The sequence below is a fragment of the Athene cunicularia genome, assembly GCF_003259725.1.
Source record: "Athene cunicularia isolate RWA chromosome 26 unlocalized genomic scaffold, athCun1 chr26_part1, whole genome shotgun sequence".
In the NCBI taxonomy this organism is placed as follows: Eukaryota; Metazoa; Chordata; class Aves; order Strigiformes; family Strigidae; genus Athene; species Athene cunicularia.
The window spans coordinates 1,398,639-1,424,394 of NW_020799136.1; the positions used below are offsets into that span (position 1 = coordinate 1,398,639).

The window sequence follows — 25,756 nt, forward strand, 5'->3', positions numbered from 1 at the left end:
GTCATAATTTTGAGCTGATTGAAATGTGGGACTGGAGCATCCTAACCAGTAAGCATTTGGATACAAATGAGAGGCATTGCTGTCCAGAACTGACGTAGAAGGGACTATACACAAACAGAAACTTGGAAGTTTCACTCAGATGGTAATTTCAATCGTTGGCATCTGACCTTAAGCAAACTGCAGCATTTCTGTTGCTTAGTTGCTGTTCCCCCAAGTGGGAGGAATAACTGCAGACCGTGCAGAAATTCAGTTGTCTGAAGAGTAACCTGTGATCCTGCGAAGCAGAGGCTAGGGAATTGTAAAGTCTCGTTTCCATGCTGAAAATCTCAGTGTTGTTTAAGAGGGAAACTGGCAATCTAGAAGATGTTACTGTGTTTGGCCCTTGGACTGGCAGCAGTTGTTTTCCATGAGCAGGCACCTCTGCACCTTATTTAATGGCTCGTGACTGTAGGACACTGATGGGCTGTTTACTGAACACACCTGGAACTGCATGGAAGCAGAATAGGGCAGATGAGAGGACAAATTTGCTTTCCATTCTTTTTTTTTTTTTTTTTTTTTTTTTTTTTTTTCCTTCCCCTCCACTTGTACCATCACTCTGCGTTCTGACTGCTCTTCTTGTTTGAATTTCTCGCCGTGCAGGATTCCTCACAAGCCATTCCCCTGGTCGTGGAGAGCTGCATACGATTCATTAGCAGGCACGGTGAGTTTATGGACAAAAGGCATCCTGTAATATTTCTTCTGTAAAGTGAACGGTGATGTAGAAACCTTCTGGAAAACGTGCAGCATAGCTCAGGACGTGGTGCTTGGGCAGAGGAATCCTGCAGATTGCAACAGAAAGAAAGTCACACTGACTTTTTGACAACATTGTTGTATTGAGCGTGTGATCCCTTTTCCAAATAACTGACATTGCAGATGCTCTTCCAACAATATCCCTTTGTTTCTCAAAAAATAAGGTTCCATCCTTAGACACCACTCATGCCTCACCTCCACTCACCTTGCTTTAAGCCCTGAAACGTGGCCTTCACCAATAATTATGCTCTTCCTAGAGGAGGAGGAATACTCTTAAGTATCTGAACGTAGGAGGTCAAGCAGTGAATTAATTGCTTTTCCTTATTGCCTCAATGAGATGATTTATACCTGATTTGAATGTTAACTCCACAGCCTTGAATGCTGGAAAAGATTTTATATGTTTATTGTCATTTGTTTTCACTTCTAATCGATATCATTTGTTAGTAGCACGTGAAACAGCTGTTAATTAACATATGTAGAAAGAGGTTGAATTTATCTTCATTAACCAAGACAGAGCCAGATAGTAGGCCCCGTTTCATTTTCCTTGTTTAATTAACATTTTAGAAACTATAATCTAGAGTCCCATTCTCATCATCACTTGGATAGAACCAAGTGCTGGAATCCTTCGTTAAGGCCGATGTTTGCTGGAAAAATCTTTGAAACCACGGTGCAGTGTGAACCAACACACAACAAATCGGGGCCATCAGGAGATTTAATTTATTTTTTTTTTAAACTCGTGTTACTGGGTTAGCTGAGATCCCCAACGGAAAGATTTTTTCAACTGATTTTTGCACTGAATGTCAGATCGCGGTGTAAAGGTACGGTCTGGAGTCAGGGGGAATGTGCTTTTCTACAACAAATCCACGTTAGGCAGAAGAAATCATAAAGCTGCCTGCCTGACGCACTTACACTGCAGGAATGAATTTCGTTGGAGGTAGCCTGACTGACATTTCTAAATGTTTTGCTGCGTAGGTGTGGGATAAATGTCATTTTCATTCTTGCTTCTTCTGCACTCGGGATTGTTTCTTTTCACTGCTCAGAGCTGTGTGTCACAGCTACCAGATACAGGCACCTCCTGCAAAGGTTTCATTACACTGCGATAAAAACACTCGCAGAAATTGAGAGGAAGAGGCCACAGATGCCTTCGAGGGAGCTTAGTAGTTTACAGCCATTATTATAGATATAAAGCAAAGACCTTGCAGCGTTCTTTGTTTCAGAAAGTCTGCGGTTAAAAGGCTTGTGAACGGGAGTTGATCTCCCTTCGTTCAGCATGCACGTTGTTCATCAGTAGATTTGTAACGGCCGTCGCTCCTCTTACGTGCGCCAACAAACCGGTTATGATGGGTGGTATATTGGAACAGCTCGCCTGCTCGATAATTGCTTTTAATGACATTGCTAGTGCTCACTTTTTAGCAGGAACGTCTTAAGGACTATCCTGAAACCCTAGATAGCGGGTCGTGCTGGGGTAATGAAATGCTTCCATTTCAATTGGCTGATTTGCTCTGGGCCTGTGTGGTATCACTCTTGCAAAATAAACACTCCTTCCTTCTGGAGTTAGCCATATTTTACTTCTGGCCGATACACTGTTAATTTATGACTTTTCTCTGGGTCGTAAAATCCTTTGGGGAACCTTCGGAGTAAAAAGTAACATGCATGGCTGTTATAATCCGGTTATTCGGTCAGTTTACAAAGAAGGGTTAATATTTTTTTCTCCGTGTGCTGAGTTTTACATATTCTGTATGTGCCTGGGCATAGAAAGGAAGGATGGTTTTCAAACCCACATGCTTTTGCCTGTGTTGCTTATGTTTCCTTTATCATACAGGCTGCAGCTGATGGAGGTGCCAGCTTATCTTACCTTACCCTTATCAACATCTCTCATTGTCTTACAGGTTTGCAGCATGAAGGAATATTCAGAGTGTCTGGGTCACAAGTTGAGGTGAATGACATAAAAAATGCATTTGAGAGAGGTAAGGAAGATCTGTTCCAGTATCTCAGACATTCTTGCCAAATGGTACGGATTTGTTTCAATATTGTGAGGTGGCCTGGTTTGAACGCAACTTGCTTTATTTTGTTCCTTTGGTTCCTAAGTGAGTCGAGCCCGAACGCTTCCCTGGTGCTCATTAACCTTGAATACGCGGGTGTTTGGCGTTTTGCTTTATATCTTGTAGAGGGTCTGTATAGTAAATATTCTGAATTCAATCTTCTCTCTTGTCTGATAGCTTATTGATTATTTGCAACACTAAAGGACACAGAGAATTTCATTACTGGGTGTAACTGCATTTTTCCTACCCTCTCCCCCCAGCTCTTTGTGACTGGACTGGCTGCTAGAGGATGAAATTCTGTTTTCCGTGTTTTTGAGGAACAGCTTGTCTTCATTTATTCTAAATATCAGCGAGAGAGTAAATTTCAAGGCACTGCTAACTTGACATAGCTGTTAATAGATTTGATTTGCTGTGTCAAGAGCCATTCCTTCCAAAGACAAAGCCCGGCTGGGAGCCTCCTGACTCATCAGCTTCTCGCTGGGCTGTTCTCCCTCGCAGGGCAGGTTCAGAGGCCCTTGCTCTTCAGGCATCCTCACAGCCCATCTCCCCAGTCTCGCCTGGGTCGCTGAAAACACCAGGGCTTCTGTTAATTCCCTGAACAAACCCCTCTAAAATAATACAGTTAGTGCGTTTTTATGCTTGCTGTTGGAGGAGGTGAGTGGTAGGTAATTAATTAGGCACAGCAAGTTTATTTTGCTTTTGGGAAGAGAGAAGTTTAATGAATGACGTGTGAGAATGTGGCACCTGATTTCACCTGTCCTCATCTGCCTCTAGCTGAGAGTTAAAATCCTCAGGAATAGAGGAAGCAGAAATGTGTATTGTAGGCTGCAGGTAAAGGCTCGATACCAGAATCAGACCCTTTTTAACATAAAGGAAATACCAGTCACAGGAAAATAGCCAGTTGTTCCAGCACTATCATGCAGAAATAAAAGGGTGATTTGTTGTTGTTGTTGTTTTGTTTCCCTTCATCTCGCTTGTCTCTGTAAAGCATATGATATACAGAACTGACAAAGTTAACAATAATGTCTCTGCAGTTTATTACTTCATCCAGAACCCTTGGTGGCAGTTAATATCAAGGATAATGCTCTGGGTTGTAGTGGCCCATTTATTATCCTGTGTGTTATTAAGATAATAGGCAAGCTTTGGTAATTTCAGTCACATAATGGATATATATAGCTTCAATTTGAGGATTGCCCCATCATTAAATCTAATTATATCTGATAGGGAGTTTTCCCTAGGGAACAACTCCTTAAGTGGGCATCTTTTCTTTTGTACTGCGGACAAACTGGCGTATTTGCAGCGACAAATTCTCTATCCCAGAAACATTCCCCCCACACACCTTCAACATAAGGTGTCTGCGCCCTCCCGAGCCACGTGTGTGATGCTCAGTGGCCTCTCGAGTATCAGCTGAATCCAGCTTGGCTTCAGGTGTGAGTGTGCACAAAAACCTGCTCCCGGGCTCGTGTCATGTTCCCCTCCGTGGCGCATCTGCGGAGCTCGCACCCTACCAAAATATCCTGAGCACAGAGCCTGGAAGCGTTACTACTGCTCCAAGAGCAACACCACCCTCCGTGGGCGTGAACCAGGCGCTGGGGTGTCAGACTGGGATCTCTTTGGTAAAAACCTGTCCCACATCTCCTGGGATGGCTGTCAGAGGCGTCCCTGCTCGACAGCGATGCACAGGAGGGACTCTCTCTACCTCACGCTGGTTGTAGTGCAGTTGGAGTAGGTGGGATTAACTCCGTGCAGCATAAAGTCTTTTCTCCAGCTGAGGTGCAGCCTTCCACTCTGATACTTTACTCCAGTATTCTGATTTTTCTTGCCTGCTTTTCTTTGCTTGTCACATAGGGGAAGACCCACTGGCTGGGGACCAGAATGACCATGACATGGATTCAATAGCAGGAGTTCTGAAGCTCTATTTTCGAGGGTTGGAGCACCCTCTCTTCCCCAAGGATATCTTTCATGATCTGATTGCCTGTGTCAGTAAGTATATGAAGATCTGAAAAGAAATAGGATTAATTTTTCTAATCTCCCACTTTTCTCTCCTCTCTGCCCCCTTTTTCCTGACTCCACGTAAGCTTGTTGTGGTTACTTTGGTTGGGTTTGTGTTGCGCTGCTATCCTAGTCTCCGTTAGCTGGAATCTGGGCAGTTTCCTGGTCACAGCCATCCTTATTCTGATAGCAATCTTTTTATCAATGAGCGAGGAGATAGAAATGAATAGATTTTTAAGGGCTGTGTCATGGATTTTTCTGAGAGTTCTTCGTGACAGGACTCAGAACGAAACAAAAGCCTTCAATTCTGGTAAAGAATCTTTCAGCCCTCTCATCCGACGGTGCCAGAAATGCCCCCTCGGACGTGGGGATCACTAGCAGGGTTTCTGGCACTGTGATGGACTGGATGTCTGCTGCCATGCCTCTACGTGCTCGCTTTAGCTGGCTGTAGTCGTCCTACACCTTTCGGCTTCGTGACCACGAGGGGCCATCTGTTGCCTCCTGTTAAAGAATATCAGTCATGAGGGCAGTCACAGTCGAGTTGTTAACATTTCTGATGGTTTCTAAAGGTGGTTGTGGCAGGCAGAAGGTTGTTTGTGTTTTTTGTACATGAACAACCTCATTTTCAACGGCCTGACTATTACCACGTCCTTGAGAACTGGAGAACGATTCTATTGTTCAAGCAGTGCAATGGCCTTTGCGGTGGCAGCCTTTGAAGCAAAGCAGAAGATAACTGTTTCTGAAAGGGCTCGTGGTTTTCTTCTCCTGCTAAATGCATTTACAGAGCTGAATTCACATTATATGAAAAGTAAAAAATCTTCTTCCAAATAAGTTCTCCCTTCTGAGATGATTTATGCTGCCCACTTATTTCTCAGTAGGCTGCTGCACACAGAGCTTTTTGCCTCACCCTTTAACTATGTTAATTTTCCTTTTGAGTGTTATACAATTTCTTTTTTTAAACACCCACCTTTCTAAGCTAACTTGAATGAGCTATTGTGCCAGAACTATTGAAACAGATGACATCCAGTGCTCCCACGCTAGGAAGGAACTTGCAGTGAAGTTTCACGTGTTCGGGGACTTTGGTTGTCAAAGGCTTCGCCAGCAGGTTCTGCAGCCTTTGCATTCCCGTGCCAGGCAGTGCTGGAGGATCCGGGGAATGGGCAGACACTTCCTTCCTCCCGCTGCTCTGCTGGCTGCCCTTCTTAACAGTTTGCACAGCCATCACAGTGTGCATTTGGACTCAGCGTCACGTTGTGGGTACGATGATACGATGGCTCTGTGGTGCTTTTTCTTCCTTTCAGCAATGGACAATTTACAAGAGAGAGCGCTCCACGTCCGGAAGGTGCTTCTGAACCTGCCGAAAACCACCCTGATTGTAATGAGATACCTCTTTGCATTCCTCAATCAGTGAGTATCCTTGAGAGCACCATGGCCCCGCTGTAGGACTTGGTATAAACATGATAAAGGGCAGAACCAGCCCTAACGTTGCTGCGTGCGATCTGAGCAGCAGGTCAAGGTACAAATGGTACAGCAGCAAGGAGTCAGTAGTTTCCTCCAGTAACGTGGTCTTGACACTTGAGGTGGCATGAAGGAAACACGTCCTAACCAAAGCTTGTATATACATCATGGAAGCCCTTGGGGCACCATTTAGGTGAAAGAGGAAGAGAGTATTTTGACCTAACAGACCTGAGGTTTGCTGTCTGCTTTCGTAGAGCTTCAGTTCATCAGCTACTTTTGATGAACATCTTATTCCTTACCTTAAATTGAGACACTATAAGGGTTTGAGTTTTTTCTAGAAGATTTATATTAACATGGAGCAGGCCATTTACTAAACCTATCCATGTATTCAAGTGGTTATTTCTGTTTGGAAAGGAGGGGGTTTGTTTCACAGATGTCACTGCTGGAGTCACCGAAATGTGACTTTCCAGTCTCAGTAGCTTTTAATTATTTTGAGTAGTGATCTAGAAAACAGAGCGTTTCAAGGGGAATTGTAACAGAACTTAGTTTTCTGTTTAATCTTTAACTGGTGCCAGAAAGGCTTAAATGGTGGGTCTGGGACAAAAGTTAGTGAGGTGAAAATTGTGTTTTAAAAAATGGCACCGTATAGAAATTTTAAGACTCAGTTTTGCTGGGAAATCCTCAAAAAGAGTGCCGGAGAAGGCTCACTTGAGAGGCTCCTGGGCCTTGGAGGAAGGGTATAACACTCTGGTCACTTGATCCCATGTGCTTGGGCAGAGGGGACCTGATAATTCTGGTATTGAGTGTTGGGCTGCGCGTGGGCTATGAACAGCACTAATACCCAAAAACTGAAGATGAAGATTAATGTCCTCCCTTTGTAAAGTCAACAAAGACTTTTCACATAGTCTTGAGCTTTCAAAAACTCCCTTTGCCATTTCTATTTCTCTGTAAATGCCATCAGGATCTCATTTTTCACACGGACCCAGAACATTCACGTCCCGGACGATCAGCTTTAAAGAACAGAAAGCCCAAAGCAAACCTTTGAGCTCAGCTGTGTGTTCTGCAGCAGATGACGATGGTGATAATGTTGTTTTCTGCTGTTAACCCTCCTCCCCGCTTCTGTCTTTTGCAGTTTATCTCAGTTCAGTGAAGAGAACATGATGGATCCCTACAATTTAGCCATCTGCTTTGGGCCAACACTGATGTCTGTGCCTGAAGGTCATGATCAAGTCTCTTGCCAAGCTCATGTCAATGAATTGATCAAAACCATCATCATCCAACATGAGAACATCTTCCCAGGACCCAGGGAGCTGGAGGGTCCAGTCTATAGCAGAGGTGGAAACACTGAGGATTACTGGTATGATAAAGACCACTGAGGACAAGATGAATGGGTGGATATTTATTTACGGATTAGCATGCTACAGTCATGCGTTCGGTGTTGTCTAATTCTAGATTTGGGCATCTGGCCCAGCCTTTCAAAAATCTGTTTTATGGAAGAGGAGATGGCTCTGGAGAGTCATCAACTTAAAAGAAATCAGCTCGTAGAAAGTAGCTATTCAGTTGTCAAACCTAACTCATTTATCTTGAAGGGTAAGGTTGTGTAGGGATTTTCTTGGATGTTCTGGTATGGTAGCTGCCAAAATCAGTCTCCCTTCCTCCCTCCCTCCTTTTTTTTTTTTTTTCTTTTTCTTTTTTCCCCACTTTTGCCATTTTTCTCTGCCTGTCTTGAATGCCTTTGCTTCAGACACAGGGGTCACTTGCAACTGAACCTAGAAAGCTGTGGCATGGTTTAATTTTCAGGGCAGCACTTGATGGTGGGGGAGGGAAAAGGCAGGAATGCAAAATCACCATTTCCATCCAGCTTAAAGCTCAAGAGGCCCGGCCGCGTGTTCAGTCTGAAAGCCACATCTGGAAGCAATTCAGCCAGAGCGGCTCCTGTCATCTGGGGTGGAAGGTTGGGGAGTGGGGGAAGGAAAGGAGGTGTTTTCTTTCCTACTGGCCAAGCTGATCTCTCCCTCTGAAAATGAGGAATGTTAAATTGTGTCCTGCTTCTCCCCCTGCTTCTTCCCCCCTCCAGTGTCCCAGGAATGCAAATGATTATTTTCATATACTAAAATAAATACATTTTTTAAATTAAGTTGCTCTGGTGACAGAGCTAGCCTTGTTTCCCTGACTTGTTTCAGAGGAGCTTTAACTATCAGCTCCCTCCACGTACGTGTGGTGAGGAGAGGCTCCTCTATACTAACTGCTCTATGCAGAAGACTTGCCAGAGCCTCTTTTGGCAATTCTGTTAATTTTACCCTTCACTCTGATGTTTTTAGCTGATCTTATCCATGAAAGAATCGAGAAAAAAAAAAAAAAAAAAAAAAAAAAAGAATCTATGACCTTAAGGAAACACATTAACTTTGACAAGAGGTTTTGTCCCATGAGGTGAAGGGAATAAAAATGTAAAATGTCTGGTACACTCGGTATGGGTGACACTTGACGTGAGTATGTAGGAGGCAAAACGTCCTGGAAGGGGATATCGGTTTGCTGAAGGCATTTGGTTTTTCTTCGTTGCCCTTCCTAACCACCCTGACCCGAGCCCCTGTTGAGCAGAGAAGGGTAGAAGCAAGCAAGGGAGACTTTAATGAAGCCAGGAAGAAGCATCTGGTTCCCATTCGAGCCTTCTTATAGCCCTGGTATTTAGAGAGTCGTTAGTTCTTGCCCACAGGGCTCCTCGCCGCAGAGCCTGCGAGCAGCAGTGTGAATCCTCCTCCTTGGGCTGATTCATCGGGAGCGGAGCCTGCGACGTTTGGAGTCACCCGGTGCCACTTCTCTGGGCTGAGCCGTCCCTGTGCCAGGGAACTCGCAGACGGAGCTTTGGCCTGGCGGCTGCCTGGGCTCAGCGCCACGGCTCGTGCGCTCTGCGCCTCTGTGCCGGCGCTCTCCCCGTGAGCGGCACTCGCCTCGCGTCGGCAGCTTGCCCCGGACAGAGGAGGGGAGGGCAAGGTTCAGAGTTGACGACAAATTCAGGGCTGTGCTGCAGGCAAGCCTTGAAATGCGGCCTTTGAGTCAAGCCCGGGACTGGGCTGCGTCCTCCTGTTGGTCTGAGGCAGCCCGAGGAGCGGCCGGGAGGCCCCCGCGTCCCGCATGTGAGACATCGCCGTCGCGGGCAGCCGGCAGCTCGCCGATGCTCAGCTGGCACCGTGTCCTCTGGCCGTGGAGGCTGCTGGCACCTCCAGAGCCCTGGGGTGAAACCGGCAGCCTCGGGCTTCCCACCCCAGCATCCCAGAGACCGAGCCTGCAGCAAGGACAGGGTTGTGGGTGGAAGGGCTGCTGGAGGCAGCGGTAGGGAGAGGCCCGAGGTGCTCTGTGCAGCGCCGGGATCTTTAGCGTTGGCTGTACGCGACATTACTTCAGAGTCTGTGTGAAACTTTAGCCCTCAATGCTGTGTTCCTCCCGGGACCTCCGTTTGGCTTCAGATTCTTCTGTAAACTTTATTAAGTAGCATGAAGGCTTTGCAAAGGATGGGAAAGGTTGATTCCTGAGGTACTGACTCAGAAGACGGTGGGGCAGCTTCGTGACATGTGGATTAAGCATAATGAGACACCAGAATTATTCGAACATTTTACGGCTCCTTTTCCATTTTTTTTTTTCCCTCTTTAAAAGAGTACAGGAGGTAGATCACCAAAGGGAGAGCACTTCACATCCGTGATCACTTTAACTGTTGCAAGGTCAAAACGAGGGATGAAGTTATTACCGTGTGAAGAGAATTAGAAGTCACCTTTAACGAGTTACGGTGTAAGAGCGCAGCAAATGCGTTTGGACTTTAGCAACAGCATCTGATAGACGAGGAGCAAGCACTTTTTTTTTTTTTTCCCCTCTAAGACGACCAGGCAGGGCAGGCAGCGCTGCCAGCTGGCAGCAAGTCTGCAGAGCTCCTTGGGAGAGGCAGTGGATCCTCTTCCAGTTTCCTTTCTGTTCCTGTCCTGAGGGAACTGCTCATGTAGCTTCTTACAAAAACATAACTTCGGTTGCCACTTGTTGTCTGTTGATCCTTTCAAAGCTTTTCTTCATGCGAACGGAGATGAGTACTCTTGGTGGTTTAGGTGCTCTGTAAATAAAGATTCCAGGCAATTATCTGGCTTTGGGAGTCGTTCAGTGAAATGAACGGCACGATTTAAGATTGTGATGAAAGGGAAGGAGGGAGATGACAAACTCAGACCTGGAAATATCATTATGAATCGAGAAATAATTTCCCCCAGGAAGTGGCAGCTATCTCATCAGTCATCTAATGAGCTAATTAGAGCAGTGGAGAATACGGCTGAGGGAATAATTCTGGCATGGCAGAGAGGAGCTAGACCCAACATGCCGCTGCTGTCTGACTTCTTCACATCTGCAGAGGTCCAGGATACAAGATCTGAAGTTGGACTTCCCTGACAGCATACAAGAAGGTCAACAAAGATGTTTGGTTTGCTTGATCAAATAAGAACTCGGGCTTAGTCACAGTGACTTTGGTACGCGCAAACGCATCCACAAAATGTCTGTCACGGCGGCACCTAGGTATTGGCTTCCAATACAGACAATCCTAGATAAGTTATCTTTGAGTTTTGTAAATGAGGAAACTCAATTTCTACCACTAAAGCACCGTTTGTTTCCTTCTGTCGTAGTGAAAGTCCTCACGGAGAGAGAGCCTCAACAGAAGACTCGGTTCAGGACGTGACGGCTGAACACCACACCAGTGATGATGGTATGCAAAGTCTATTAACTCCTTGGTTAGCTGGTGCAACCTGCTGTGGGGGAGGCAGAGAAGGTAGTGCCTTTCAATTTAAGTTCAAAGTTTAGATCCAAAGCGGGGTTCAAATCAGAACAGTCACTTGAAACATCGCATACAGCATTTGATGCCAAAAAGTGAAAAGGTCTGGCGTGAACAAGGATCTTCAGAAGTTACCTGACTGTTTTTAAAGTATCCCTTTTTTCAGGGGTATCTCATCTTAGCAGCAGGCCTGGGCACACTCCCCGCTAGCATGGCTGACTGAGCTCATCTGTACTTGAGAAGGATCTTCAAGTCACAGGGGAAGCGTGGAGCCAAAGCCTGGATGTGTTTCAGCATGTGCTCCCGCTCCCCTCTGCGTGTGCCAGGCCTTTCCCCTTTCAGTAGCTTTGGCAAGGGTACTGGGAGTGCTTTAAGCCCCAGTGGTTCTGCTTTAAGGAAGCAAGCAAAGTAAAATGAAAATCTTTGTCTTCCACTGAGAGCCAGGTTTTAGACTAAAGGGTTCCAGTGGCCCCTCTCATTGATAATTTTTGGCTCTCCTTGGGGGAACTCTGCTACATTTCTTATCTGATCGGTGAAAAAGGGTGCCAACGCTGAGATTTTCATGGTAGTTCCTAAGGAAAAGGTGACACTTGGAGTGTCTGTGGCTGATACTTTCAAAGCTGCCTCCTGTGATGGGGAACAACTGCATGGGAGCCCCATCCAGGGCAGACGAGGTTCCGTTACTGATGGGAAATGGTGATCCCCAGAATACTGATCAGCACGTAAAGCAGAGTGACCAAAACAGGACAGACTGGGTTTATTCTTGAGTTTGGCCCCTTGCAATTGTCTAAGTCCTGCGACGGTTTTCCTGGTTACGGCCTCAGTTGTAAAGGTGGGAAGAAGGTAACGTTCCCTTAAGATGAGGTGAGATCCTTTTTGAGCTGGTCTTTAGGAATTTGCTCAGTTGCCCTGCCACGTGCTCCTGTGCTGCTTTTTTTCTCTCTTCACTCCATCAGTTGCTTAACAAACCTTTCCCGTGGCATTGCTGTGCTCCAGCTGGCTTCGTGGTGTTCACACACCAATAACAAAGTAAATGATGTTGAGCACTGCGAGAAGCACTGGAAAAATCCGTTCTCCCTCGGCAAGGTGAAGCACTGTCAGGGCAACTCCTCACCAAGATTGTTGGGAAGAAACACAAAGCCTACAGGAATGAAACACGAGTTCGCTGTCTGTCTCGAACAGAGCGTTCTTTCTGAGAAGTGTTAGCTTTTTAATAATGCATGAAAACGTGTCCTTTTTGAGTTTGTACCTAAAGAAGGAGCAATTTCATTGCTGTAATGAAGGAAGGGCTAACTCGTCCTGTATCTGTAAAACCCAGGACTTAAAGCCTGCAGGGTGATACGCCACGGTGTGTACTTGCACGGTTTCTGCATGGGATTTTTAGGTCGCTGATGTGGCTGAGAGGGTACAGTGATGAGAAAATGAGCAGTTAGAGATTAGAGAAGGACAACGTTTTACAGCCTCTGGGAACTAGATTGCGTGGGGCCCCTGAGCAAGGTAAAATTCGGAGGCTTTTTTGGATGGAGTTCTGCAACCTACACGGAATATTCCATAGGAAGTATTTGGGAGGGAGCGTTTGGCACCGAAGCAGAGGAGGGAGCTGGGCCTCTATCTCTGAGGGAGCAGCAGGGTCTGGTTAACTGAGGAGTCTCACGTCCTTCTCACTGAGCTGTGCAGCGTCACACCTCGGGGATACTTGTCCAAGGGCGGCGTACAGCTCCGCGACTCAGCGGGACGGGTGTTCTTGGGTTTTTCTCACTCCTTCACTCTTGAGATGTGATCAGGCCCTTGCTGTTTAAGCCCATCCTAGTGAGGCTGGCTCTAGTCCTCCCGAAGTAAAGCTGCCATCCCAGCCACCTTCACCGAAGGAAGGAATCGGGTCTGGGGTGGGGGGCGAGGTCGTGCTTTGCAGAGCATCTCTGCAGTGCCCCGTCAGCCTCGCTGTGCAAGGGAGCGGACACTTTGCTTTGAGACAGGCATAGGAGGTCAGGAATGCCGAAAGCCAAGCAGGTCGTATGTTCATTAAATTCTGTGTGTGAGTGGAAAGATTTTCAGCTGCTGCTTTCCTGCGCAGGCTGTCAGACTGGCAGGGGTAATTGTTTGGCTTAGCCTTATTGCTCTTTATTCATACAGCTTTCTTCTCTGAGCATAAGTGTAGTAGGAAAAAGCTACTGGAAATTAGAGTTTAAAATCACTTCTCTGGACAAAAGCCAGAGTCCTAAAAAGCCAATTGGAAACATAAGAAACCTGAGTGCCGCGCTCATCTGGAACAATAAACACTTCTTAATGAAACAGATGGAATTTACAAAACCACACTCCCATCCCCTTCGTAAATGGAAGGGGACACCCAAAAACCAGCATTATCGGGTTTTTTTTAGCGTTATGAAGAAGCTGGCTCCAGAGGCAAAACAAGCAAGAGGACAGAAGGAGCCAAAACCAGATAACCATGTGCTTTGGGGAGTCCGGAGCAAGGCGGCTGTCGCGAGCTGCAAACACGGGCTGGGCTTCCCTCACCCGAGCAGAAATCCTGCTGGGTGCTGAGGGCTGATACGGGCTTTGGGAGAGCCTGACCACGGGTTTACCTGGAACCCGTGATCTGACAGAATTCCGAGCTGTCTGGATTAGTAACGGAGAAGTTAATTGCTGGGGGGGGAGTGTTGATCTAGCAGATCCTGTTGCTGGTTGTCCTCAGCGCTCGGTCGCTTCGTGCTTTGTAACGCAGAAGCTGGGGGGGGCTCTTTGGAGGCGGGGGGATGTTTCTGCTCGCACAGATGGATTTACACCATATATATATTTCCTCAAGCCCAGCTACTACCTTGCCTGCCTGCAGTCTGCCTTGGAAGACTTAATACTTGAACGTATGCTCTCCCGAGGAATGTTTCTAAAGGCTGTGGCTCACACTTGGCCTTCCAATCCTCGTCGACTGGCTGTTGTGCTTTAGAAGCTTTTGTGATGCAGAGGAGATCTCGGGACAAAAAGGCAGATCGTCTCTTCTCCTGGAAGATGAACTGTCAGTCTTCCTCCCCAGGAAAAAATACCCCAATTTCCATGCACCGCTTGGCTGTGTTAAAGCTCCTTTAAAGTACTTAGAGGCTGAAGTCCTCTGGGGCCATGTGGCTGAGCTCATCTCCCTTCCCCTGACGTCTGTCTTGAATTGGGAGCTGGCTTAATAAATATTTAGGCTCAACCAATGGCAGCTTTTTTTCTAAGTCTTAAAAATAATCCACATGAATTTCATATCGATTTTCCCCGAGTGTCTAAATGCCCGTATTGTCCCTGTGTATAATATCAGAGTCCTGCAGGGGCCAGGATTAGTGCCTGGTTGCAGACGCAGCATGGCTGTAGCTCTTCTGTGAGCTTTCCAAGGAGGAGCAGTCAGATTCGGAGCACGTTGTGCAGCTCCCAGTGCTGTGCGCGGTGCAGCCCGGGCGTACGGAGCCCGGGGGAGCCGCCTGCCCTCCCGATGCCTGCGCAGACCGCAGCGGGGAGGCACTGAATGTTTTTGTTACCTTCCCTGACGGGTCGATGAATAGCACGGCCTCCCACGGTGCCAGAATCCCGTCTCCTGGGTCAGGTGAACCTCACAGGCAGCACGAATTTCCTTCTGAATAGATGCTTTATTTCTAAAGCAGCTTGGAATCAGAGGATGTTTCCCTCCCTAAATGCTAATAACCACTCCTGCTTGCCTGCCCAGGAGGTTTAATTTAGCTGCCTTTAAGAAAGTGTACCACAGGCAGATTTTTGTCTGGAACATACCTGATTGCCACCCAGCTTTGAAATTTTTTTTTTTTTTTTTTTTTTAACGATGCTGTTTCCATCTTCGTGCACTTGAATTGCTGTAAGTGGGTTGAGGACTTGGAAAACGTGAATGTGTCCACCACGTAGAGATGAGGTAAATGCTGAATGGCAACATCCTCATATGGTAGGGCTTCCCCTCTGAATCTTGCTGCTTCAACCCTCTGCTGCCTTACGAAGCAACACTTTATCAATGGTCCCGTCGTAAGCTGGTTTATGGTAGATTTAAACTGTTGAATACTTACCTGAGCCCAAGTGTTCAGTGAATTGTTGTTTATCCCCTTCTATCTCCTAGAGTGTGAGCCCATAGAAGCAATAGCGAAGTTCGACTACATTGGCAGGACTGCGCGAGAGCTGTCCTTTAAAAAAGGGGCTTCTCTCTTACTCTATCAGCGGGCCTCAGATGACTGGTGGGAGGGACGCCACAATGGAATTGACGGCCTCATTCCTCATCAGTATATCGTCGTTCAAGACACGTATGTTACCCTTGAAGCCCTTCTGCAGGATGGGCTTGCTTAAAACTCAGGTGTGAAGCGTTTGTGTCGAGATGTTGACACCAGGTGGGGAGAGTTCGTCCCTCAGCCTCCCCTGCACGAAGGGAGCCCTCCTGAAACAAGCAGAGCTCCGCAGAGCTGTAGGTCTCCACGTACGTGGAGGGGTGATGTAAAAATTGTTCTGGTGCTGTCAGCCTGTTAAAGCTGCAGAGTTGGGATCTCCAAGTTGCTCACAGAACTCAGGCTCTCTCGGTTGAAAGATATGTCATGATTCTTAAGAGAAAGCTTCTAGCACGGTGCTGTTTTCCTGTACATAAGTTTACATACACAGTGCTGTATTTGAAACTCAGTGCTGTTGGTCCTGTTTGGGTTGTGATTTCCTTCCCTCCTCCTTCCTAGTGAGGATGGTATCTCTGAAAGATCCAGTCCGAAGTCTGAAATAGAAATAAATTCTGAGCCACCGGAAGAAAAAGTGACTGCTAGAGCTGGTGCCAGTTGCCCAAGTGGGGGTCACGTCGCAGACATTTACCTTGCAAACATCAACAAGTAAGAATGGCCTTGCGTTATTTTACTTCACTGTAAAGATCTTGGTGATGGGTCCAGTAAAATATTTCCTTCGCTGATGAGCGCTGCCACCGTTTCTCTCTGCTCCCCCCTCTTCTAACTTGCTCGCATTTTGCTCTCCTCTCCCTCTCTCTGTCGCCAGTGTGGCCAATGCTCATTTAAAATCCCACTGGCTTCTCTTCCCTATCCCTAAGGTGCCATCTGTTCCCGTTTTCCCAAATATGTCCTATTTTTTAAGCTAAGCACACAGAGAAAGGGAGGGGAATAGCCGACTGAGTTCTTGTAATCATGTCTTCCCATTTGTTGTTGTGTTCTGTGATTTGTTATGTCTCGTTTGCGTTTAACGTGTTTTGTTTTATGGGGCGGGGGGCGATTTCTTCAGAAACGAGTGTGACATTTTGTGCTAAATGACATACCTTAAGTCCCACCGTCTGGCATTGCCCGTAACATACTTTCGTTTCTCCGGCACTTCTCACCTCAGGTTACTAACCGTATGCTTGCAGTGAAACGACACACCTCCCCGTTGCTCTAACTTCACCTCCTCAACCAGAAATTGTTACTTTAGCCAACACTCAACGTCATAAAAGAACCGAGAAATTAAGCTAGTAACAGACTAAATTCCTTAATTTCTTCTTTAATTATTCTAGAGCAGACCTATTCCCCCATATCTTTCTGATCCTTTCCTTAGTATTAAAAATCCCCACCTCTCTCTATTGTGCAGTGAAGGTATTAATATGATAATTACAGTTTTATGGGAGTGGATATCTTTAACCTTCAGTTAACTTAACAGCATGTAGTCTATAAAGGTGTTGACAGAAATGCATCCTTTTTAAAGGTTCGACCTGCTAATGGCCTACACAGAGCCCGGTCCTTAGTTTATGGGAGTCGGCAGAGCTCCGCTGATATCTGCGGAGCTGTGTTAATCTGCAGCAGCTTGGGATCTGGGCTTTCTTTTATGATATTTATTGTCTGAACCATTGAAGTATGCCGTTCTGCCAGTTATGGAAAGATTTGTATATCGAACAGACCTGTGTTGGAGCTTCACCATCTGGTAGTGTTGTATGTAGTGTTTTTAAGAAGCCTGGGTAATGTCCACTCCCGTTTTTTTTGGTTTTGTTTTTTTTTTTCCCCTTAGTAGGGAAACTGATATTTAGCAATAGTAGCATAAGACTCATTTTGTTGTTTTTTCTTTAGGAATGAATCTTCTGACCTATGTGTGAACAGACTTGAGCAAAATTAAATCAGATGGTTTCGCAATGACAGTTGTGCCACCCACTGAATTATTATTTGGATGCCAAAATCCTACTGGAGTTAACACTTTCTTGCAGTTATTCATGGGGCTGGTGCTATATATAAATGGATCCTTCCCTGTATAATGGATGCCAAGCTTCAGACCTTTGGCATAAAGTATTCTGCTGCCTTGGCCTTCGTATGATTTGAATGGAATTGTGCTGTCAGACTGCATGGTGCTGGGGTAGAAACTAAATTCTTTGGACCAGCTCATCCATTTGACATCATCCTTTTGGTCTATCTGTAGCCCGACATAGATAATGCCTTGTGGTCCTGCTAAAGCAATGAAAAAGAAACATCTGTTACCACCAGCAACTATTGGAAATGATCATTAACCCCGAACTCTGGGGTTCTTTGCTTGCCAGTCTCTGAAAACAATAACTTGATGCCTTGGGCCAGGAGCTTAGTAGACTTATACTGTGTCCTCCAGTCAAAAATTGTAGCTCTGCTCTTCTAATGTAATAAAAACACATCATCAAAACCTGTTGATGGCACAGAGGGTTTTTTTTTTGTTCGAATATAAATCCTTTTCCTCTTGACCAAGTTAATTACGTTCCATCCAAGTTTTCTGGGTTTCGCTATGAATGCGCACAGCTGCCAGAAACTCACTCTTGTTGTTAGAAGTGTTAAACTGGAATGATTTATAATTTTACTGTTTCACAACGGCTCTTAAAATCTTGGGTGTATTTGTAATCTGGGTATCTTTATGTCTCTTCCTGTTGTCCTCTGTGTTGTTTGGGGGGATATCTTCAAATGACAGCCTGTTTTGTGTACCTGCTTGTATTGACTTGTTTTGCTTTTGTGACTGAAGGCAAAGAAAGAAACCAGAGTCAGGCAGCATCAGAAGAGCCTTCCGTCAAAGTGACAGCCATGGACTAGGTAGCTCAATGGCAGAACCAGCCTCCCCAGGAGCCATAGCCGGTTCCAGACCCTCATCTCAGCCCATTATGAGCCAAAGTCTTCCCAAGGACGTTCCAGATAAATGCTCCATCAGTGGCCACGGCAGCCTCAATTCTATCAGCCGACACTCGTCTCTGAAGAACAGGATAGACAGCCCGCAGATCCGGAAAACTGTGACAGCAGGGAGGTCCAAGAGCTTCAACAACCACCGGCCCATGGACCCCGAGGTGATTGCACAGGTAAATAGGAGTGCTTTGCCTTAAAGATTTGTTTTGGAAACTTTGGAGTGTTGGATACAATAAGATGTTTTAATGCGAAGTCTGATTTAATCTGGTATCCCTTCCCCTCTCTCGGTGCAGTATTAACTTACTACACAGCTTGAGTCTAGTCTTTCAGCCTCGCTTTGTGCAAGTCACTGAGCCTGCTTTCATGAGTGAAGATAAACAGCCGGGTCCTTCCTCCATAAAAACTTGGCCTTCTTCATTATTCATAATTTTAGTTTCAACAGTAAAAACGTCCATTTCAGAAAGTTACACGGATTCCAAAGCTGTCAGCAAAAAATTAAACAATCATAACTTCAAGACACGAGAAAAGTCAAGTACGTAGTGTCAATTTAACATTCTCCTGTCAGTTGTGCAGACTTGCCTGTGGTTAGACGTTGGAAGCGTGTGGTGTATTACAGTCAAAATAAAAGCAGGCTGCTGAGTTGTACAGTGCTCACAGTGGCATCTTTATATGCTTGCAGGGTTCAGCGTGCGATTAGGAACCAACTTGGAACATAATACTGCTAGTTTTCGTTAGTTAGTTATTTAGACAAGTGCCTTGAAATGAGGGTGGGCTACCGATGCGCCTGCAGCTGGGCTTTAACTTTGCAGAGAGCTCTGCTCTTGGGCCTGGCTCCACGCACTGACCGGACAACAAGGAAACGGTCTTCTCGGATTCCTTCGGTGCAGCTTAAAGGGAAAGGTGTTCTCTCTGTTTTTCTTAGTCTTTGCTAGTTTTGACACAGACTGGTTTAGTGCGGATCCCTCATCTCAAGACTTTGGTTTGAACAAGTGACAGCTACTAATGGGGTGACTGATGGAAATGTTCCAGATTTCCCCCTGCATGAAGGATCTTCCCTTTCTCCCACTCCACGCTCGGCGATGTGCCCCCACATGTATGTTGCCTGTACCAACTGTTCTCAGTACGTGATGGATCTATCCAAAGCCAAGGAATGCTCGGGTCTCGGATTACAAAGCCAGCCCCTGGAGACCTGACTTCTCTGCCTGGTTCAGGAGTCTGTAGGTTTCTAAGGAGCTGGGGGAAGATATGTGAAAATTCAACATAATTTTTATTGACAGGGCAGCAACACCAAGCAATAAAAAAGGTCCAAATAAAAACCTGATACGTATTCTGATGGAAAGTTTTATTTTGCCCTTACGAATTTTAAGCCCGTTTGTTACAGTGGAATTATAATACACAGTTCTTGTTGTCTTCATGTTTCATTGTCCTTCCAAGGCATTGGTTGACATAAATCAGTTTCTTTGTTTTTTCAATTAAGCTCTAACTGAAATTGTTCTGTCTCCTCTTCCTGCCAAAAGGTTAACTCCATTGTTTTCACTGGAGAAGAGTCTGGGGAGAAAAAGAGTAGAGGAGGGGGGGGGGCGGGGGAAAAAAAACAAAAAAGGAGGGAGAAAAAAAATTTAAAAGCTGTGTTAAATTAGTGTTTCTCTTTGCCCCGTAGTATCTGTTCAGACACCACCTAATAATCATCACGCATTTTAACATATTTTTCCCTAACTTCATAAGTAAAATCTGCCTGGCCTCAAGATAGACTTGGAGGTGTCGGATTACTGTCTCTGGTTTCTTCCACCATTCCTTGACTGATTTACCTTCCCCACCCCCTGAAAAACCTCTGAGGAAGCTAAAAAGCTGTAGCCAAGCTGTGAGTCACAGAGAGGCTGAGCTCTTCTGCTCTCCAGTGATTTCTGTGCCCCAGTGGGCTCCACGGCACGGGCTGTAGCAAACATGTAGGTCCTGCCACAGCTGAGAAAAAAAGCCGTGGTTTGATCTCAGGGTTCTCTTTATGTTTGCTTGTTAACGGCTGTAATATTCTATAAGAGGAAGGAGAGGTGCCAACCTGAATTTCTGTCTACCTTTCTGATATTTTCTGTGTTTTCTAAAACAATAAAATTTGGAGTCTTGTGCAATGACCTTTCTGGGAAGGGAAGACGACTCGGACAGCAGGAAAACCAGTGAGGCAGCAAGAGCACAGGAGGATTTCAGCACTCGGTGTGTGGCCCATCGGCCAGCATCAAAATCATCAATCCTTCCTTCGGGAATTCACTCTTCTGAGTCTCACGTGCCAAGTGAAGTACGGGGATGGATCCTCACACTTTGATTCCCGTGGTTTTGTGTTCGTGGCTGCGTTTTGGGATTGCACTCGTCTTTGAGGTCCGAGCAGCATCAGGAGCAGTGAAGGACCAGATTAGCATTGAGAAAGTGCTAGAAATTATTTTGTTCCCTGTTGATGGAAAATATTACTGCTTATTGGCTTCAGTATGCAACGCTGTGCAGTTTGGCACGGGTTTCACTTTGACGCCTAAAGGTCCTTGACCCGCCAGTTGGTTTGAGTGTTGCTGTTTACAGGCTGAAAACAAGTACGTCGTTCTCAAAGGCTGACTTTTATCTCCGTATTTACGTGTCTGGGTTCTGTTATTCACTCGGTTTCTCTTTTGTCTTTGCAGGATATCGAAGCTACTATGAACTCTGCTCTGAACGAGCTGCGGGAGCTGGAAAGGCAAAGCAGCGTAAAGCACACGCCAGATGTTGTCCTCGACACGCTGGAGCCTTTGAAAACGTCTCCGGTGGTGGCCCCCACCTCGGAACCTTCCAGCCCTCTGCACACTCAGATCCTCAAGGACACTGAACCAGCTTTCCAGCGCAGCGCCAGCACAGCCGGCGACATCCCGTGCACCTTCAGACCGGTGAAATCCGTCAAAATGGCCACCCAGGTGAAACCTCCGGCAACTCGGCCAAAACCTACAGTTTTCCCCAAAACCAACGCCACGAGCCCCGGCGTTGCCTCCTCTGCATCTCAGCAGCCTACTGACAAGTCCTGTACTGTCTGATAAACTTGATGCTGCTCTGTGGATAACAGCTGTATTGTTTTTCAGATGAAGAGACTCTGTTAAAGACCTTAAAATTCCTATTTAACTAATTTCCGAACTTCTGCTGAAGGTTAGTTGTGAACTGCTGCTGGGAGTGAACTAAGCAGTAACAACCTCGTCCCATGTACCCGCATCAGTGATGTTCGTAAGGCAGAACAGCTCGTGCCACGCTTGGGAAATCCAGTATGGGGTCACTGTGAAGCTGAGGAGGAAAACAGACAGAAAGCGACGAGTTGGATCTTGGTTTCTAGTTGATGCCTTGTTCAAGTGTTTGGCCACTGAAAGAAATGTTTAGTGGCGTCATGTTTTGAATACTGGTGTAGTGACTTCTATATTCCGTGTTTCATTTATCACAGGGAAACAATAGGATAGATTTTAGTCTACTGCATGTTTTGGTGCCACTGTTTACGTGGAGCTTGGACATGCCTGTTTCTTGTGCATTATTATTATTATTATTAAGTCGCCCGCTGGTGCCACGGTGGTTAAGGGTCTGTCTCGACTTCCATCACATCCTCTAGTTTTGTTTGTTTGCTCCCCCATTCCTCCCCCCGCCAGGGCCAGAGCTCTTGGCCATCCAGCCTCATCCTTTAGTTGACACTTGTCATGAAAAATAGTTTACTCTGGAACACTCTTAGATTTTGTGGAGTTATACGTAATATGTGTCTGTGCAAATATAAACAAACATGTTCCTGAGGTTTAGGAGCATAAGAAAGAGCCCAGTTGTTGCTTATGGACAATCTAGCTGTCTTCCCCCTTTGCTCTCCCATATTTAAAAACAGCTTTATTGTTTTTCAGTGTAATTTTCAGCCCGTAGGCTATGATGTGGTGTGTGGTCTCGGGAGACTGAATGTAAAAACAAGTTAACTTCGGAAAACTAAGCGTACTCTGATGGGAGTTCATTTACTAACGCACACGTTCTTGTTTTGATCATACACCAAGATGGATCCTTACCAAAATCCCAGTTACAAGCACTGTAAAAACTTCAACCAGAAGTTCTCAAGCTTTGTATCTTCTCCCTCTTCCTGGTTGCAAACGCTTCGGTCGGTGGCTGTGACCGCCGTGAACTGCTTTAGGGATCTCTGCTCTTATAGAGCGGTGTAAGACGCTGCTGGGGACAGTAGGAGACGCTGCTGGGGACAGTGATGTGGCAGCAGACGTTGGTCGAGCGCCCCAGCTCCACAGGACCCCGCAGGCACGTGGATGAACCCGTGGTGTTTGTATTTATATGGTAGGCAGCAAGTGCTTCAGCCCCTGGCAGGCTGCATGGACTCTTTTGTACTCTACTGAGAATTTTCCACAATGCTAGCGTTTATTTAATTTAAAAATAAAAGGCGTGTGCCGCTCAACGATGGTAAAGAAGATCTCGCGGTCCTGCAAGAGAGGAGACTCTGGCTGCACCTCGGTTCACCTTGTTCCCAAACTTTTCCTGGGATTTCAAAAAAAGCTGCACGTCTTAACATTTTCGTCAAAATAAATTCAGGCAAGGACAAGATAAGAAAAGACATTTTTCTCTCCCGTTTAGCCGAGTTTCTTTTAAATTTGGGGGTTTCCTCACACTTAGTTTCCTCGTGACTACAATGTCATTTTAATTGGCACTTAGTAGTTAAAAAAGAAGAAAACGCTTCCATTTCTAAGAACAGTTTCTCAACTGTGCTTTTCTGATCCATTTAGGATGTTACTCGGAGAAGCGAACAGGGTTTTACTGTGTCCCTGTCCCCTCCACACCCCCCCTCCATCTCTACAGAAGTAATAGATCCGTATTAACGATGGCTTATAAAAACACCAGCTTTCTCTTTGCCCTAAATTAAGACCATACGACAAAATTGGGGAACGCCGGGAAGATTTCAGTGAGAACACTCGTTATTCCTCATCTCTCCTTAGCTGATCTGTAGCAGCAGTTCCCCTTGGGAAGCACCACGGTACGTGTGTGACTGTCACTGGACCTTGCCCTGTTCCTCTCGCAGGGGAAGATCCCCACAGTGCGACCAGCGACCTTTCCTCTCAGGTTCTGATGGACTTCTACCACCAAGGAATCACTTGTTCTTTTGGGAAAAAAAAAAAACAAAACAGAATTAAACTTGTAATTTTTTGCTCAGGCAGAACTTTCTGACATTTACTTTTAAGTAGGGAGTTTTTGGTTTTGTTTTCCTTTATGGTCATGACTGACCAAAGTCAATCTGTGTCAAGAGCAGGATCTCTGTAAATTTACTTCGACTCATTTGTAATGCCTTATTTTCTTTATATTTTTATGCCTAGCATTCATGTTTCTAAGAATAAGTGTCCAGCCACGCACAGCACATTTGGAGGAGATGCTCTTTTCTATCTTCCAGGTCTGAAGTATGAATGGAAATTAAGAGATTAAAAAAAAAAAAAAAAAAAAAGAAAAAAAAAAAAAAAAAAAAAAAAAAAAAAAAAAAAGGACTTCAGGTTACTGTAACAGCAACTGTCTGTATATGAATTACTGTGCTTATCTCTAGCATCCACAGCTCTGGGACAATCGTACTGTCAAGGGGAATACGATTAGCAGGACAACCTGTATATTGAGCAACTCAACTGGAATTCTGGAATTTTGGTGTGCACTGTGATTGACACTTAACACTTACAGCAAGCAATACGGCAGGCTGAAGATCGTCCTTCCTTTTCCACGTGCTCTGGGTCTGGCCCGCCAGCAGAAAATTCACACAAACACACACACACACACACACACACACAGGGGAGAATAATTAAAAAAAAAAAACAGCCACAAAACAAAAAAAAAGGAAACTTCTAGCTTGTCTGCTTCACTCTGTGAACACACAAGGCTGAGAGAACATTTGCCACAAGTGTTTTATGACCAGTCCATTGCAGGAGAGGTGGGAAGGAGAAACTGGAAACGTCGGCGTCGCTCCCTGCAAAACCAGTTGGGCGTCTTGTAGAGGAGACCAGCGTAGAGTGGACGAGTACGACACGGTGGTTTGCTTGGGGAGGTATCGATGTTACTCCATGTCTTCATATTCAGAAGAAATATTAGCTCTTCCATGGAAATTCTCTTTCATGACTCTTTTATGTAATGTTTGTGTCAAATATAAAGACAAGAAGTGTTTGATAACTGGAATAACGTATGTCCGTTTGATAGTGCTTTGTATGAACAAAGGATTCTTGTTCATCAGATGTTGGATTGAAATAATCCAAAGCAAAACTTTTAAAATAAAATAAGATTTTAGGTGATCAATTGTAATAGTTTCTGAAGCTCTAACCTTTTATGTTTGATTTCCCTAGCTGGGAATTGAGCAGCGTGCTTTAACGATTGCTAAATTTCTGCCTCTCTAAGGTAATCCAAAGGCTCGCAGTTTATAACTTGTAAATTTGTTCTTCATGTCGAAGCAGTGGGACGTGATCGAACTCTCTCACTTTATCTGTACTGGATATTTTGTTGCAATGAAAGTGATTAAATAATTAGAGTGCACTGTGACAGCTGAAAAAAAAAATGTTGTATATGTATGTATTTTGATACCTGTTCAAAAAGAGTCTTTGGGTTTCCTGTGATGAATACCTCATATGTTGGGTTTTGAGAGTTTTTTTGTTGAATTTTCTTTTTTTTTAAAATTTTTTTGTTTGTTTGGTTTTTTAAGGCAAGATTCTTCTTGCACAAAAGTAGGTTAAGATAACCGAGTTCTCATAAATTTATTTACTGAATCAAAACACTTCAGAGTTTGGCAAGAAATTCCATCTGTTAACAGTTCCCCACCTTGCACTTGGTACAGGGTGAGCAGTCGCTCGGCCGTTCGCCTGCGCGCTTGGAAGAGCTCTAGCAATATTGAGACAAAAGAGGTCGTTGCAGATGGAGTTTGCTGCCTTATTTCTTTTATTCTGGTGCGTCAAAACCTCAGATTTAGTTGAACGTTGTATAGGCTTGGGGGTTTGTTAAGCAGTGGGGAGATGTTCAGTAGAAATAAATGTCTCTAGGTAGCGCTTCAGATCCTTTACGCACGTGCCCCGTCGCCTGGTGAGGGAACACTTGGAGGGGGTGGCTGTGCTCTCGGCGGGGTGCAGTTCGCTGTGAGGCGGTGGAAATGATGGGGAAAAGACCCATCGAGGCATTTTTGTCTGATGGACTGGGTAAGGCGTGGAGCTGGGTGCCTCAGGTGGAGCGGGCCGGGTCGGGCGTGCCTGCGCTCGGCAGCATCAAGCCCTGGCCACAAGGGTGTGCTGCAAAGTATAAATATTTACTCGCTGGCCCGTGAACTACGAACTAGGAAAAGTGCTTTAAAATTTAAAAAATAAACAACAAACAAACCAAACACAACACCTAAAAGGAAAACAGAACCGTTCGGGCACTCCCATCACTAATGAGCCTGTCCAGAACAGAAAACGAGTTTAACAAGCTGGAGATTGATTTACTTCGAGATTTTTTAGTTTTAACAAAAATAACGAGCCTTTTCGTGGGCTTATCTGACCTTGGCTAACATCCCGCGAATGCAGTTATAGACGTAAAGGTGTTTG

At 45.5% G+C, this 25,756-nt stretch overlaps 1 protein-coding gene across 3 annotated transcripts in view; it reads left to right on the forward strand.

Moving 5' to 3' along the window:
- Positions 1-23,648, forward strand: part of SRGAP2 (SLIT-ROBO Rho GTPase activating protein 2) — a 111,140-nt gene extending 87,492 nt beyond the window's left edge. For 2 of the 3 annotated variants that reach the window (XM_026864219.1, XM_026864221.1), the window contains exons 13-22: positions 640-700; positions 2,679-2,756; positions 4,680-4,814; positions 6,125-6,230; positions 7,414-7,638; positions 10,934-11,013; positions 15,170-15,350; positions 15,768-15,914; positions 18,034-18,361; positions 20,852-23,648. In XM_026864219.1, the coding sequence (XP_026720020.1) occupies positions 640-700; positions 2,679-2,756; positions 4,680-4,814; positions 6,125-6,230; positions 7,414-7,638; positions 10,934-11,013; positions 15,170-15,350; positions 15,768-15,914; positions 18,034-18,361; positions 20,852-21,235 (1,725 nt within the window). In that variant the 3' untranslated portion in view covers positions 21,236-23,648. Of the gene's footprint in view, positions 1-639; positions 701-2,678; positions 2,757-4,679; positions 4,815-6,124; positions 6,231-7,413; positions 7,639-10,933; positions 11,014-15,169; positions 15,351-15,767; positions 15,915-17,126; positions 18,362-20,851 lie in introns of those variants that run through there. The other variant, XM_026864222.1, reaches the window with a different exon arrangement.
- Positions 23,649-25,756: the final 2,108 nt, after the last annotated feature.